Below are 14,886 nucleotides of genomic sequence, written 5' to 3' on the forward strand. Positions count from 1 at the left end.
TTTTCTAACAGTGAGGAGGACATGAAGAATCAGTATTTGATGTTAAATCCAAATGCGACTGGAGTGTTCATAGGACCTTATCCTTTTGGCATAGATCCGGTTAGTGTTCTTCCTTGGAGCTTCCACTGTGTGGCAACGATGACCCTTTAAAGAAGAATTGGCAGTTTTATGGTTCTGAATCATAGGTCAACAGATTTACAGCTTTAATTTTTATAAATATTTCTGTTTGCTAGGATAGTCCTATAGGGTTGGCAACTCTTCCTTACTTCTTAAGGAAGTGTACATGCAAAAGGTGGAGGGTTCAGTCCCTGACATTTCTGGGGGGGTCTGGGAAGAAAGTTATGCCTGAAACCCTGGAGAGCTGCTGTCAGTAGACCAGAAATGGAGAAAATGTGGCCCTCCCAGCTATTGCTGGACTCTACCTCCCATAATCTTTTTCCATTGACCATTCTGTTTGCGGCTGATGTGAGTTGGAGCCCAACAACACCTAGACGGCCACAGGCTACTCACCCTTGGCATAGGCAATACTAGCTGGACCAAGGGCCTGTTTCTGGGATAAGGCAGCACCCTGCGTTCCTAACAGCTTTGTCCCACAGAAGGTAGCTGATTAAAGGCACTATGTGCTATTTTTGTGAACCTCCCCCCCCCCCATGTTCATGTTCCCTATACCTGGTCACCTCCCACCCTTGTCAGGAGAGCCACTTAGTAACGCCTTTTTCTCATTTCAGTTTGCCCCCTTGGAACCTCTCCCTCAAAGAATTCTCAGCATAGTCCCACCTTGCTGTCTCCACTGTAGCATGCTTTTCCATTTCAAGGATATTATCCTGGGTGTCCCATGTTTTCTAACTTGCAAGAGAACTAAAGTGTGTTTATAAAAGAGCTACATGGGGTTTCTTGCTTACCTTGCATACAGGAATGCTGGAGAAGGACTCCATACTGTGCTCTATAAATCATTGCTTGTAGTTAGAATCTGAGCCAATATCTCATTCCTCTTCCTCGGTTAAGTCTGATTCTATCTGCCTCCTCTCTCTCTTACCAGATTTGGAACCTGGCGAACAATCGTCTCAGTTTCTTGAATTCCTTCAAAATGAAAATGTCTATAATTATTGGAGTGACCCACATGACGTTTGGGGTCATCCTAGGAGGACTTAACCACTTGTAAGTGTGTGTCTTCACAGGAGAATTGCAGCAACCAAAAGCAGAACAAAGGCATAAATGTATTTTTAAAATTCCTGTTCTTACGATAAAATGAAAACAGCTCTACATAAAGCAACAAGCTGAAGCTTACCAAATTATTAATGACTATTAGTGCAAACTTTTCCATGACAATTACTATAACCTACATTCTCCCTCCAGATTTATCTTGCTTCTCCAGATTCAAAGCCTTTGCTGGGTGCTAGGTGTGTCAAAACTATTTCTCCTTTAGCTGTTAGCAAGTTTATATCACTCCTCTCTTGTTTTCCTTCTTAGTTACATGAGGCTTGGGAAGGTTTGTACTGAGGGTCGTAATGAATTGATAAGTCTTGAGAAGATTAATTTTGAGGTTTGGGATTTTTGAAGGTAGATATTTATGTGGTTTTAATTGGTGGTTGTTGAAAACTATCAGTTTATCCAGGACAGCTGTGTACAGTGGAGGTTTGAGGTGAATTGCTTTGCTCTCCTCTGAAATTTTATATGTAAGGATCAAAGCCTGTTGGTGAGTATTAGCTTGTTGTGTTTTATGTACAGTGGGTTTTTTCTGGGCTATTAATATTTTTATTTTTTATAGATTTATTGTGCTTGGGTTCTTTGTTAAATAAGGTCTCCACTGAAAACCTTTGTGTTGAAACACTTTGGGCATATATTGAAATATACAGTCAAGTATAGGATTTGGCCTAGTAAAGGTTTAGTGTTTGTATAGGATAATTATTTCATTATAATAAATAATTCTGTGTTTTTAATACACTAGTTCCTTACCTCTGTTTTTTGTTGATAGTTTTTTGTGTGTGCTTCAGTTTGCAACAATTTGGTATGCCTTTTTATTCGAGGTGGAAATTTCTTGGAATAACTTTTATGTATAACCTATTTTTAAAAATCAAGTTGATGAACAAGCACAGCTATTATTCAAGATCTAGCCTACTGTTTAAGGCTCCCTAGAGCTCCCTAGCTAGTAGGGAACCTTATACATGACCTTACTCTATTTTTTAACATTATTATTATTATTATTATTATTATTATTATTATTATTATTATTCTTATTCTGTCCATCTGACTGGGTTGCCCAAACCACTTTGGGTGGCTTCCAGCAAATTAAAACATCAAACACAGTAAAACATCAAACATTAAAAACTTCCCTATACAGGGCTGCCTTCAGATGTTTTTTAAAAGTCAGATAGTTGTTTATTTCCTTGACATCTAACGGGGAGGGGGGTCCACAGGGCGGGCATGACCTACTCTGCTCCCTTCCCTGCTCCTACCACCTTTCTTTCCAAGACATCTATCCTGTGGCTACAAATGGCAAAGAACAGTTTTCTCCTAGGTCTGTAAGTAGCAGCTTATCCAACATTGCAGAAGAGAGTTGCTGGGCAGTAAATGTCTTGGCATTCATTTTTCAGATCAGAGATGGGGTAACTGTACTCCTGTTGTTGAGTTCCAACTTCCCATATCATGGCCCAGTGGTCAGGGACGATGGGAATTGTGGTCTAACATCTGGAGGTTGCTTCTTTTTTCTTGGCATAGACAGTATATTTATGTACGTATAAGCTTTCTCTGTAAAACTGATTTCCACTTTGAATACAAAAAATGAAACGAAATCCACCTTTTTTCTTATTCCACCAGGCATTTCAGGAAGAAGTACAATATTTATTTGGTGTTCATTCCTCAACTTCTGTTCATTCTTTCCATCTTTGGATACCTGGTTTTTATGATCATCTATAAATGGTTGGCTTTTAGCGCAAAGAACTCTGAGACGGCTCCCAGCATTTTGATTTTGTTCATTAACATGTTCCTATTTCCTAATAAGAGAGAACCACACATCTTTTTCGAAGGACAGGTTGGTAAGCCTTATAATCTGAAAGATAGTCACAGAATTCCTTATCTTTGCCTGTCTCCAGTCTTGCAGTTCAGGCTTTCCTAAAGAGAAAGCAAAACACACAACTCTTCTGCTGCATTGATTTCAAAGGAATAGTTAGGCATGTACTTAAATTTCCTTAGTTGAAATGAACAGGTCTTTAACAGTACCTAATTTAGGTTGCTTAAATGTATCTTTTCTAATGTGGCTGAAGGTGTGGGGAGTGGAGCCACTTTGGGGTATATGTACTGGGAATGTGCAGTAGTTACTGAATTTTGGGAAGAGTTAGGTTAAAATATTACAGTGTCACCTCTGGTTGCGCACAGGATCTGTTCCGGAGCTCCGATCAGATCCTGAGGAATTCCCAACCAGAGGTGCCGCTTCTGCGCATGCGTGTGGCGTGGAAGAGCGCTTCTGTGCATGCGCACGGGGCAAAAGCTGGAAAAATACTTCTGGGTTTGCTGCATTCGCATCCTGAAGTGTGTAATCCAGAGGTACCACTGTACTTGGTTCTAGGCATGTATGGAAGATAGTCTTTCCCTGTGCTGGTATTGCTGGCATCCATCTGTCTCAGGAGACGATGGAAGTCAAACCACTGCGTTAGCAGCACCAAAGTGACCTCCCCGGGGTGCAAGCCTGGGCAGTGCGTATGTTGGAATTAGGAGGCATCTCTTTGATTCTAGAGAAAGGAATAAAATGTTATGATAAGAGCAACACTTCATTTTTAGCAACTCAGTATTGCATAAATGAAAAGATAAGACTAAATCAGAAGTTATTTTGTGGGCGCAGTGGCCTGGGATGAAGTGGCATATGAAAGTTGTGGCATGGAAGAAAAAGCATAAATGTGGAAATATTATAGTGATGTATGCAATGTATAAACAAGGCAATATTAATATGTGGTTTCCCCACATTTTTCTCTTTGCTGTTCTTTCTGCACTGATTTGGTTTTTGTCTTTGTTGTGTGTATGGAGATGCAAGTGGATGCATTGAAAGGAAGAGAGGCAGTTGGAGAAATATATGGAATTGAACAGACAGCCATACAAAAGTGTTCATTTTAGGGCTTGTAACCCAGTTTTTAAAAAATCTTCAAATGCAGTCCTAAATACACATATTGAGAAGTAAACCACATGGAACACAGTGAATTCTGAATAAGCATGCATAGAACTGAATCATCAATGCATAATCTCAGTTTTTAGTTAACTGATAAATTTTTACATGTGTTGCAGGAGGCATCATATTAGGAAAGTCATTTCTTCCCCTCCCTCTTCTAGGATGGTATTTGCCAGCTGCAATTTTAACACAACTTTAACTCTTTTATTAAAAAAAAAACCTGCCTGATTAATATGGTCACCTTGGCAGGGGATCAGAAGGGTTCTTTTTAACTATAAATAAATGTTGTGGCCTTACTTTTTTATTGTATTAAAATTAATAAGGTATAAAAAGTAAATGGAAAAAAAACACCCCAATTCCAAACTGGCATTTAAGTCAGTTGTCATGCAAATCCTTTTCCTGCAAAGAATTGACACCTGTCTGAATCCTTTCAGTAATGTATATGCCAAAGGTGGGGAACCTGTGGTCCTCTAGGTGTTGGTGGAACCAAGTCCCATTAGCTCTGTTTCCAGCATTCAGGGATTGTGGGAGTTGTAGTTTAGTGATTCCTGGAGATGTCCACAGTGGTGTCCACAGATTCTCCACCCTTCAGGGCACTGGGGGAACTGTCACATTCTGAGGCACGGCAGCTGCCATTAGGAGAGTTTTAGTGGTTTTGTGTAGGGAGGAGGGAATCAGCCTCCATATAAAACAGCTTTGTCTTTTTTGCCTCCTCTCTTTCAAAACAGATGGTTCTACAGAAATTTCTCCTGTCTGTTGCTGTGCTTTCCGTTCCAGTGCTGCTTTTTGGAAAACCACTTTATTTATACTGGTTGAGCAATGGAGGCCAAAGCATCGGGGCATACAGAGTATGTATTGGAAATTACTAAAATCCTTCCAGTAGCACCTTAAAGAGCAACTAAGAAATAACTGCCTATGATAGCATGTGTGTTATAAGATTGGCAAAATCCTTCTTCCAATTAAATGTATGTTCTCTGAATTAGTTTGATGGCTCTGTAAACACATGTTCTTTTTGGTTAAGGGGCAAGGAAAAAAGGATAAGAATAAAACCATTTTGTTACAGAAAAGGACATATATATGTTTCCAAGCCAAAAGTAATAAAATGAAGCTCTGTAACAGTGTAGCCCAACTGACCAGCCTATGATTACAGGCAGAGGTTGCGTTCCCAGGTATCGCACACATATGTGAAATCATGTATAGTGGGGGTCACCATCTAAAAGCCAAACTACTCTAAAAACCCACCACAATTGTTCTCTCCAAATCTCCTTTCTCAAACTCCAACTCTCCACAGCCTGAAATATCAGTGCAAAGGGTCATAGGATTGCTAACCATTTTCTTGCTCTTTTTGCACCATTTCGGCCATTTCCCCACTGTTTTGGGGCCACTTTTGCCTTTTTTGTGGCTTTTTGCTGTTTAAATTGATTTTATTTATTTCCTGGCACTGTGCAGGTGCGGTCACTCATGTGTTAAACGCATGAAAGTGGGGAGACACCTGTATTGTTGTTGTTGTTGTTGTTGTTGTTATTATTATTATTATTATTATTATTATTATTATTAAAAAAGCAAGGATTGCCAAGCTGGCCCAGGTATTGACATGACCCTTACCGGTTGTTGATCTTGTGAACAGTCATTCTGCTGTGAGGCTGTTTTTGGCCCTTGAGGTCTTGCTAAGTTGTGCCACTGGGAGGGTTCCCTAAAGTGCAGCTAATTCTTACTCTTCACACACTATAAAAGCAACCTTAATTCAGTAGAGGGTTGTGGGTAGAGTGTGTGCTCTCAAAATTTTGGGTAGCCCTGAGATAGAAATACAGAAGGCTTCATTGCATTTAAAAAAGTTGGTCACCTTTCTTGAGAACTAAATCTTTAGTACTTGGGTTTTGGGGGGGCTGGTGGAGATGGCTTGCATGGTTGCTGTAATCCCACTTGAGGTGGGGTGAGTGATACAATTCAATTTTTTATTTTAAATTCTCCAGAAAGGCTACCGGTTAGTACGAAAAGAAAGTGAAGAAGAAATTGCTCTGCTGAGAACTCATGATATTGAAGAAGGAAGCAGCTCTTTGGACCACAGGCCCAAAGATGAGGAGAAAGAAGAGGTAGATGTGTGTGTTTCACAGACATTGCCTGTAGTTTGGAGCTATGTAAAAGGAATCATCTCAGTGCAGCACAGGGCGTGTTCACCTTCCCCTTCAGTTTGTGGTGGTATATTTCTTTCAGAAAGACCACCCCGCCCCCCTGTGGCTTGTATGCATTTATCAGCAATCTGGAAGACTGCAAAATGTGATGTTACATAATCTCTCACAGGCCACCTACAGGATGCTGGCTCTTATTTCAAACCCCTCCTCAAAACGCCCTTTTTAGGGTGTCCTGCACCCTGGCATTTAAATTAATGCATATCCCCCTGCATTTACCCTTGCCCATAAATCCCTTCCTCTCTTTCAGTTGCCTCTCCCTGTGTTAAATTTTAGATTGTAAGCTCCTTGGGGAAGGGACCTGTCATCTTGTAATTTGTTACTGTGTTGTACTGGGCTTATTGAGGGTGCTATCTAAATATCCCCTAGAAAACTTCTAGCAATAGTTTTTTCAAATGTTCTGCCTCCAGAGAGCCTTTTCATGCTGAGTTGACTACTCTAGAACTACTGCGTATTGCAGAGGATTCAGGATAGTGTTGCATGATTGACACAGCATGCTGTGAAGCCTCTATGGTCCCATGCATGGAGTATGTGCCTAAGATAAAACCTAATGCTTCTCTGTGCTTTTTTGGGGCAGTGAGGGTAAAAACAAGGGACGTGGGTGGCGTTGTGGGTTAAACCACAGAGCCTAGGATTTGCCGATCAGAAGGTCGGCGGTTTGAATCCCCGCAATGGGGTGAGCTCCTGTTGCTCGGTCCCTGCTCCTGCCCACCTAGCAGTTCAAAAGCACTTAAAAGTCAAGTAGATAAATAGGTACCACTCTGGCGGGAGGGTAAACGGTGTTTCCGTGCGCTGCTCTGGTTCACCAGAAGTGGCTTAGTCATGCTGGCCACATAACCCGGAAGCTGTACGCCGTCTCCCTTGGCCAATAAAGTGAGATGAGCGCTGTAACCCCAGAGTCACCCATGACTGGACCTAATGGTCAGGGGTCCCTTTACCTTTACATTAAGGGTAAAAACTGCCCAAGGAATACCAGTTAAAAACACCATAGAGCAAGTTCAGACAGGCTGACTGAGACGTGGCAATGCACATTACTGCCTACACTGGCTGGCAACAGCTCTCCAGGACTGTAGGCAGGATTTTCTCCCAGCCCTATTTGGAGATGCTGGCGATTAAACCTGGGACCTTCTGCTTGGTCCTTCCCGATACTCAAGAAAGTCATACTCTGTAGGCCTGTTGATCTCAGTGGGTCTACTCTGAATATGACTAGCACTGGAGACCACCTACTTAAATGAATTTGATGTGTCCCGGGAATTCTAAAGTACATCTGTATGTTTACATATTATTTTGCTTTAGTTTAACTTTACAGATGTATTCATGGATCAAGCTATCCATACCATTGAATACTGTCTAGGATGCATCTCCAACTCTGCTTCATACCTCAGGCTCTGGGCTCTTAGTTTGGCCCATGCACGTAAGTATATCCTGCATGCAGTCTCAAACGCTCTTATTTTCTTGTTCCCACCTTGGTTCTTTAGGAGTCTCCCCCCCTCCGCTTTTGATTTTAAAACAAATATAAAACGTATTTAATTCTAATGTGCATATTCATTGTTCAGACATAATAAAAATTGGTTTCCTACTATGTGAATGGATTGCATGAATTCAACTATCCCTTCTCTTTCCATACTGCAAGGAGATTGGAAGCATCCATTTTCAGCTTTAAACTATAATCATTGTTCCCTATAATGTATGAACTTGGAGAACTGTGGTATATTGAAGCTGAAGAGGTCAAAATCTGAAACCATGGTTTGACCTCAGCTTTTTTTTTACATAAGTTTTTATTAAAATATTTTTCATGAGTATCAAAAGTATATTCAGTATCTGTGTTCAAATGGTAGAGTTCAAATCATACGGTTCAATTACATTCAGCATGATACATTGTTGGTATGGGCAGTATTGGGTTGAAGGTGAAGAAGCAAACTGCATTTCCCTAAATTTAGACACCATAGGAAATACACTTAAAAGCGGAAGCAAATCTTCCAGTCTCGCCAGTATGAAGTGGGGACAACAGATCATGCAAGCTAAGAGTTTTCCACAACTCATCCACATAGTCCAAAGCCATAGTTTCCTGTTTCGTCTGAACAGGGCATGGTTGAGGTATTACATCTTCAACTGCTTTTCATAATGAGAAATGTGTCCCTGGCAAAATTACTTGTCCTTTAGGCATGTCATGTGGTAAAGTATTAAAAAGCAGGATTTGGGACAGTTTATTGTGTTTTTATTTTTAGAATTATCGGAAGTCCTCTGGGCAATGATCATGAGAGTGGGCCTTCGTGTGGATGCGACTTATGGGATCATCCTTCTGATACCAGTTTCAGCCTTATTTATGGTTCTAACAATATTCATTCTTTTAGTCATGGAAGGTCTTTCTGCTTTTCTACATGCTGTACGACTTCACTGGTATGTGTGTTCCTTTTAATATATACATATGTGTGTGTGTGTGTGTGTGTGGCTTGCTAGCAAAACATTTTGGATTTTTTAATTAAAAATGTAAAGCTTAATTTTTATTTTTATTTTTAAAGTAAATGAATCCTTTATTGACATTAAGTATGTTCCACTTGAAAGTAATTACAGTGGTACCTCGCAAGACGAATGCCTCGTAAGACGAAAAACTCGCAAGACGAAAGAGTTTTTCATTTTTTGAGTTGCTTCGCAAGACGGATTTCCCTATGGGCTTGCTTTGCAAGACGAAAACGTCTTGCAAGTTTGTTTCCTTTTCTTGAAACCGTGCATTCAGGGGGTGCAGTTGCGACTTGACTTCGAGGAGCAACTCATAGCACGCGGTGTGGTAGCCTTTTTTGAGGTTTTTGAAGACTTTGGTGATTTTTGAAGCTTTTCCAAAATCCGTGCTTCGCAAGACTAAAAGAATCGCAGAATGAATTAATTTCGTCTTGCGAGGTGCCACTGTATTCATTGTGGATACGATTCAGAGCATGTTTGCCTAGCCGTTTTGAACGGGGTCCGTGTGATTGCCTTTATCCTAATGCAGTGCTTTTCTTTTTACAGGGTAGAATTTCAGAACAAGTTCTACGCAGGCGAAGGATACAAGTTCACACCTTTCTCCTTTCAAGACATTTCTTTACATTGTAATAGATACATTGCATAGTTTGGCTGCTGTAGTCGGTACATCTCTAGAGTTGTTTGAAAATAATCATGTACCTATTTGTCATTCTTGTACAGTTCATTGTAGAAAAGAAAAACACTGATTGCCTTACAATGCAGCCAAATAATTTTGTAATATATAACCACATTTGGATTTTGCTAACGTGGATTTCTGGTAAATAGTCACAAAAATGTCTGTGTTTTCCAGTCATGAGCACATATAAATTGATTTTAAAACTGATTCTAAATATCTCATTGCTGCTTTTAAAAATGCTGCAGGTATTTTTAAGGGCAGTTTGTTTTCTTTTGTAAACCCTTACAGTGCATCCGATATGCCCTTAACTGGAAGTAAGCCCCATTGAACCTGAGTTCAGTACTGAAAAATGCTTTGTCATTCCTGTTAGTACTACTGCACCTTCATGATTACTCATAGCTCAGAAAATCAGGCAGCAGCTGAGAACGAAGTTGCTTACCTTTCTGTATTTACAGGAAACTATTAAGACTTTGTTATGCAGTCTAATACATGGGCTAAGATATTGTTTAAAAGCTTTTTGCCTCTGGTTTGAGCAAGAGCTATGCTATTTTTTTGCCATTGCACATCCTACATTTTGAATATAAGAGGAAGGATTTGAAAGCCATGCCAGCTTTTGGATTCACTAAAAAACTTGGAAGCCTGTGGCCTTGAATTTTTTAAGGAAATGCCTGTTAAGTTGACCAAGGAGCAAGTTATAGGGGCTCACAGTGATTCTCTTCCAATATTGCTACCTGAAATTATTTTGCAAGGTATTAAATATTCTAATTTAACTCCTGGTGGAACTTAAACTTCATTTGCTTAAATGAAAAAAAGATTCATTGAAATTAAGTATATGCTTATGTACGTTTCTTCAGTATTGCTGTCTGGATATCCCCATACCTTTTGTTCAGTGTTGAATGGCAAACTACCTGAGTTAGTACAAGTTCTTAGAAAACAATTACACACTCCATTTATGCACATCATTCCATTGCTGGAACTTAATACTTGCAAAATCAGGTTCTAGTTTAATTTTGTTTTTGACACAGCAGTGAATTTGAATGAAACTTGTTTATACTCGGTGAAGACAGCTACCTTTTAAAAGTTTTTTTTTTTAATTTCAAAATGAAAATGGAGGTATTTCACCTTACCGAGTTTTATAGTTGCCAGCAGAATAAATCTAGCTGTCTTTCATATTCATCTTAAATAAAAGCTAATCACTCATTTTGAGAACAAACATTGTGCCTGTTAAATTGTAGCTTGCAATGAATTATGATGGTGATGATTTAAACCTCTGGGGAACCAAGCTGTGGGGGAAATGAGGATATGAGTCCCTAGAGAAAATGATTGGATGAGAATGGGCGAATACAAGAGGTGGGAGGAGAACTCTTATTGTAGGGATGGTGGCAGGATGAGAGTGGGTTGTATTGTTCAGGAAATATAATCATTACAACGGATACAAGAGACTGCCCAGTAAAAAATATCACATCCTTAGATTAATGTAGTCTGGAACCATTCTGGTGTAACACCTTAATGGTTAAATTCTCCCTTGTCACCCATGATAATCTACTGAAGAAATGGAAGAAAAAGAATGGGCTACTCTGGTTGTGAGTAGAGGTGGATGGTGTCTTCAATGCATGTGTGTGTGTGTATGTGTAAAACTTATTGTGCAGAAAAAGGGGTCTGGGTTAAAGGCGGATCTACATGGATCCTCCACTTTTTAAAAAATAACTCCAACAAATCCAGTGTCAAAACACATCTGGAAGGCACGCCTACAGACTGGACTATAAAAAACGTGGATCCAACACTGCAGCACCACAAAAACATGGATCCTCATGAATTCATATGATTTTTATATTGAAACAAAATAAAAACACCATGAGACTCTACACAACGTATTTGTCTATAGGCAGAACCAAAAAAATCACGCACCCACTGTTTCGTGGTACCGCAATGGCGCAAAAACATGGTTAAAAAACGCGGATCCTCATGATTTTTACACTAGATCAGCCCGAAGTCACCATCAGATCAAACAACATGGCCATGGGCACAGCATGCACCACAAAAATCACGGATCCATGGCTTCCTGGCAAGACCGTGGCCCAAAAACGTGGTTCTGAAGCACGGATCCTCATGGATCCTCACACTTCTTGCATTGGGCCAACCCTAACTCACTGTCAAATCACACATCATGTCCAGGGGCACAACCTGCACCACAAAAATCACGTATCCACGGCTTCCTGGAAACTCCATGGCCCAAAACCGGGGTTCTGAAGCACGGATCCCCATGAATCCTCATGCTTTTTGTCTCTACTTTCCAGGGACAGTCCTGGATTTACAGAAGCCATTCTGGTTTCTGATTTGATCCCAGAAAGTCCCGCTTTTCCTTCGGAGAAATGTTGGAGGGTGTGGTATGATATCCCTGAGAGAAACGTTTTGAGGGCATGGAGTCGTGTGATCCTGGAGCCAAGAAGATCAAGTAACTATGCAACCTTTGGAAGGCAGCTGAAGGCAGCCCTGTATAGGGAAGTGTGCAATGTTTTCTTATGTTTTGATGTATGTTGGAAGCCGCTCAGAGTGGCTCCGGCAGCCTTAGTCAGATGGGTGGGGTATAAATAAAATAATTATTATCATTATCTTATTATATCATTAATATTATAATATCAAATATTACTATTGTTTTAATAATTTTAAGGTCGTACATATATATAAAATAAATGTTCATAAATGTACTAAGCACACACACGAACACAAACCACATGTCTGAAGCGCGCAGAAAAAGTCCTGAAACCATTTTGTCCCCCCCAAATTTACCTGTTCCAAATAGCACATTGAAATGATGGTTAATGGTAAAGGCTTGATGTTGTTGGAGATTGCTAAGGCTAATGCTAGCTTGGAAGGTTTGATTTCTACCCTTACAGAATTTAGGCTTGCACTTTTTTAAAAAGTGGAGGATCCACGAGGATCCGCCTTTAACCCAGAGACCCCTTTTTCTGCACGATGAGTTTTACACACACACACACACACACAGAGCCCGTAATAAATTATTTTTCATCAATGTTCTTTCTTGAATTCCGCCCATTTTTCTATGGACATTGAACTCCCCCCCCCCCCCCCCGCGCCGTGTTTCCTCAGGCTCTTGGTGCCGCGCGCGCGCGCGCCCTGCGGCCTGGCGCCGTTGCCATGGCGACGGAGGAGCGTCGGTTGGCCTGCCAGCGGCGGCGCCGAGCCCTCTGCGAGGCGGGCGAGCCATGGACGACGTGCGGGTGCAGTGGGTGGGCGACCGGCTGCAGAGCGCGCTGGGCGTGAAGGACGCGGCGCCCTTCGAGGAGCTGCTCAACCGCGACGACGGCGACGAGGCCGAGATCCTGCTGCGCTTCCTCAACCTGGGCGCCAGCGCCGAGGAGGGCGAGCCCGCCGCCCTCTTCTTCCGCCAGGAGATCCGCCTCGACGAGGTCGACATCGAGATCGGTGGGCAGAGGGCCTCTCCGGGAAAGCCCACCGGCTCCCCGCCCTCCAGATATTTTAGGCTGCAACGGTCCTGGAGCTGATGGGATTTGTAGTCCACAACTGTCCTTCTTCTTTGCCCCCTCCCAACCTTGTGCCTCCAGCTGTTTTTGGACTACAACTCCCATCATCCCTGAATAGCAAGACCAGTGGCAAGGGATGATGGGAATTGTAGTCCAAAAACAGCTGGAGGCACAAGGTTGGGAAACACTGGACTAATGGATAAAAGAGAACTGCTGCGCTACAAACGGGGGGTGGGGGGTGGGGAATCCAACAATTAAAAAGCCAATTAAACAGCAATAAAGTTATCTATCTATCTGGAGGGGTGGCACATTGGCTGTCCCTGGAATCCTCTCACCACTCCCCCTTCATAGGAACATAGGAGAAGCTGCCTCCTATCAAGTCCGATAATTCGGCAGTGCAGCCTAGTGTTGCCTGCACTAACTGGCAGGGGCAGTAGTTATCCAGGGTTTTAGATAGGGGGTCTCGGGACGGCACCTTTCCTACAGAAAGTGTGTGCTCTAAGAGAGCCTTTGAGCATTTGCTGAGTGCCTTAACTCTCCGCACACAGAATGACCATAGCCTGGTGTGCCATTTCCTTTCATTTGCCACAAACACCTGCCTGTTAGAGGCAGAGAAATGATAGAGTGTCTCTGAGCATATACAGAGTGCCTTGACCCAGTTGCTGAGTAGCAACATCCTTGCATCCTTCCTCCAACATCAGTATCTTCTGCCTTGACTATGTAAAAGAGTTATATATATTGGAAAAACCCTCCTGCATGTCTCAGAGTGCTTTCTCACCACTTTACTGTGATTTTCCCCAGTCTGTATCTCTACTGGAATTATTCTAAAAATGTTTTTATTGTTTTATCGCTTGTTGTTTGCTGCCCTGGGCGCCTTTGTGAGGAAGGACTGAGTATGGATTTAATAAATAAACAACACAATCTTCAGTCCTTCCCTCATCATAACTTTCAGGTCCAAAGTTTCTTTAGTTTCTCCCAGGTAGTCAGCCCCAGCATCTTTGTTTCGGGATGTCAGAAATCACAACTGAAGAACAGCTGTTCAATTGTAACAATATAATACAATGTAACCATTATTTTATATATTCCAGGGCTTAGTTTGACTTCACAAACAAGCTTCAGGTTGAAGCCCTGGTTCAAATTGTGCACTCTGAGTAGTTTTTCTTTCTGAACCTGCTAATTTCAAAGGAGAGGATTCCTTTATGGAGCCTCTTCTTACTTGGCTGTCAGTGGACAGAGGAGTTTCCTGTGTGCATTCAGAGTCCATGCAAAGCTCTGGACTGGGCTCACAAATCCAGCTTTGGTTTTTTGTAACTTCTCTGTGATGCTTTTCTTTGTTTCTTTCTGAAACAGATGTTCCCTATGAAGAAGACGAGGAAGATAATCGTTCAGAGAAGATGGCTGCAGCATCCAGCAGTTCAATGGTAGAAACAAGTACGTAAAGGAAACAATTTAGAAAAAGCCTCACTAACAGCTGGAGACTCAACTACAGAAAGAGTTAGAGTTAAATTAGACATGATTTAGGATCACAGTTTCTTTGTTTTTAAAAATGAATTGTGGGATCAGAAGGTATGTAGCACTCTGGAACACGGTATGTATCCAGGTAAGTGAATATAGGATAACAGTCTCTGGTTATGGGCTGCAAGAAGATCAAACCTATCCATTCTGAAGGAAATCCGCCCTGAGTGCTCACTGGAAGGACAGATTGTGAAGCTGAGGCTCCAATACTTTGGCCACCTCATGAGAAGAAAAGACTCCCTGGAAAAGACCCTGATGTTGGGAAAGATGGAGGGCACAAGGAGAAGGGGACGACAGAGGACGAGATGGTTGGACAGTGTTCTCGAAGCTACCAGCATGAGTTTGACCAAGCTGTGGGAGGCAGTGGAAGACAAGAGTGCC

At 41.6% G+C, this 14,886-nt stretch overlaps 2 protein-coding genes across 2 annotated transcripts in view; both read left to right on the forward strand.

Moving 5' to 3' along the window:
* ATP6V0A2 (ATPase H+ transporting V0 subunit a2) overlaps positions 1–10,697 on the forward strand; it is a 28,592-nt gene extending 17,895 nt beyond the window's left edge. Inside the window, exons 13-20 of the mRNA XM_079957758.1 lie at positions 12–99; positions 1,040–1,158; positions 2,818–3,031; positions 4,888–5,007; positions 6,133–6,252; positions 7,645–7,762; positions 8,577–8,748; positions 9,355–10,697. Of these exons, the coding sequence (XP_079813884.1) occupies positions 12–99; positions 1,040–1,158; positions 2,818–3,031; positions 4,888–5,007; positions 6,133–6,252; positions 7,645–7,762; positions 8,577–8,748; positions 9,355–9,454 (1,051 nt within the window). The 3' untranslated portion in view covers positions 9,455–10,697. The remainder of the gene's footprint in view (positions 1–11; positions 100–1,039; positions 1,159–2,817; positions 3,032–4,887; positions 5,008–6,132; positions 6,253–7,644; positions 7,763–8,576; positions 8,749–9,354) is intronic.
* A 2,012-nt stretch (positions 10,698–12,709) lies between these two features.
* Positions 12,710–14,886, forward strand: part of DNAH10 (dynein axonemal heavy chain 10) — a 118,746-nt gene continuing 116,569 nt past the window's right edge. The window contains exons 1-2 of the mRNA XM_079957700.1: positions 12,710–12,931; positions 14,341–14,421. Of these exons, the coding sequence (XP_079813826.1) occupies positions 12,712–12,931; positions 14,341–14,421 (301 nt within the window). The 5' untranslated portion in view covers positions 12,710–12,711. The remainder of the gene's footprint in view (positions 12,932–14,340; positions 14,422–14,886) is intronic.

This window comes from Podarcis cretensis, assembly GCF_951804945.1.
Source record: "Podarcis cretensis genome assembly, chromosome: 16".
NCBI lineage: Eukaryota > Metazoa > Chordata > Lepidosauria > Squamata > Lacertidae > Podarcis > Podarcis cretensis.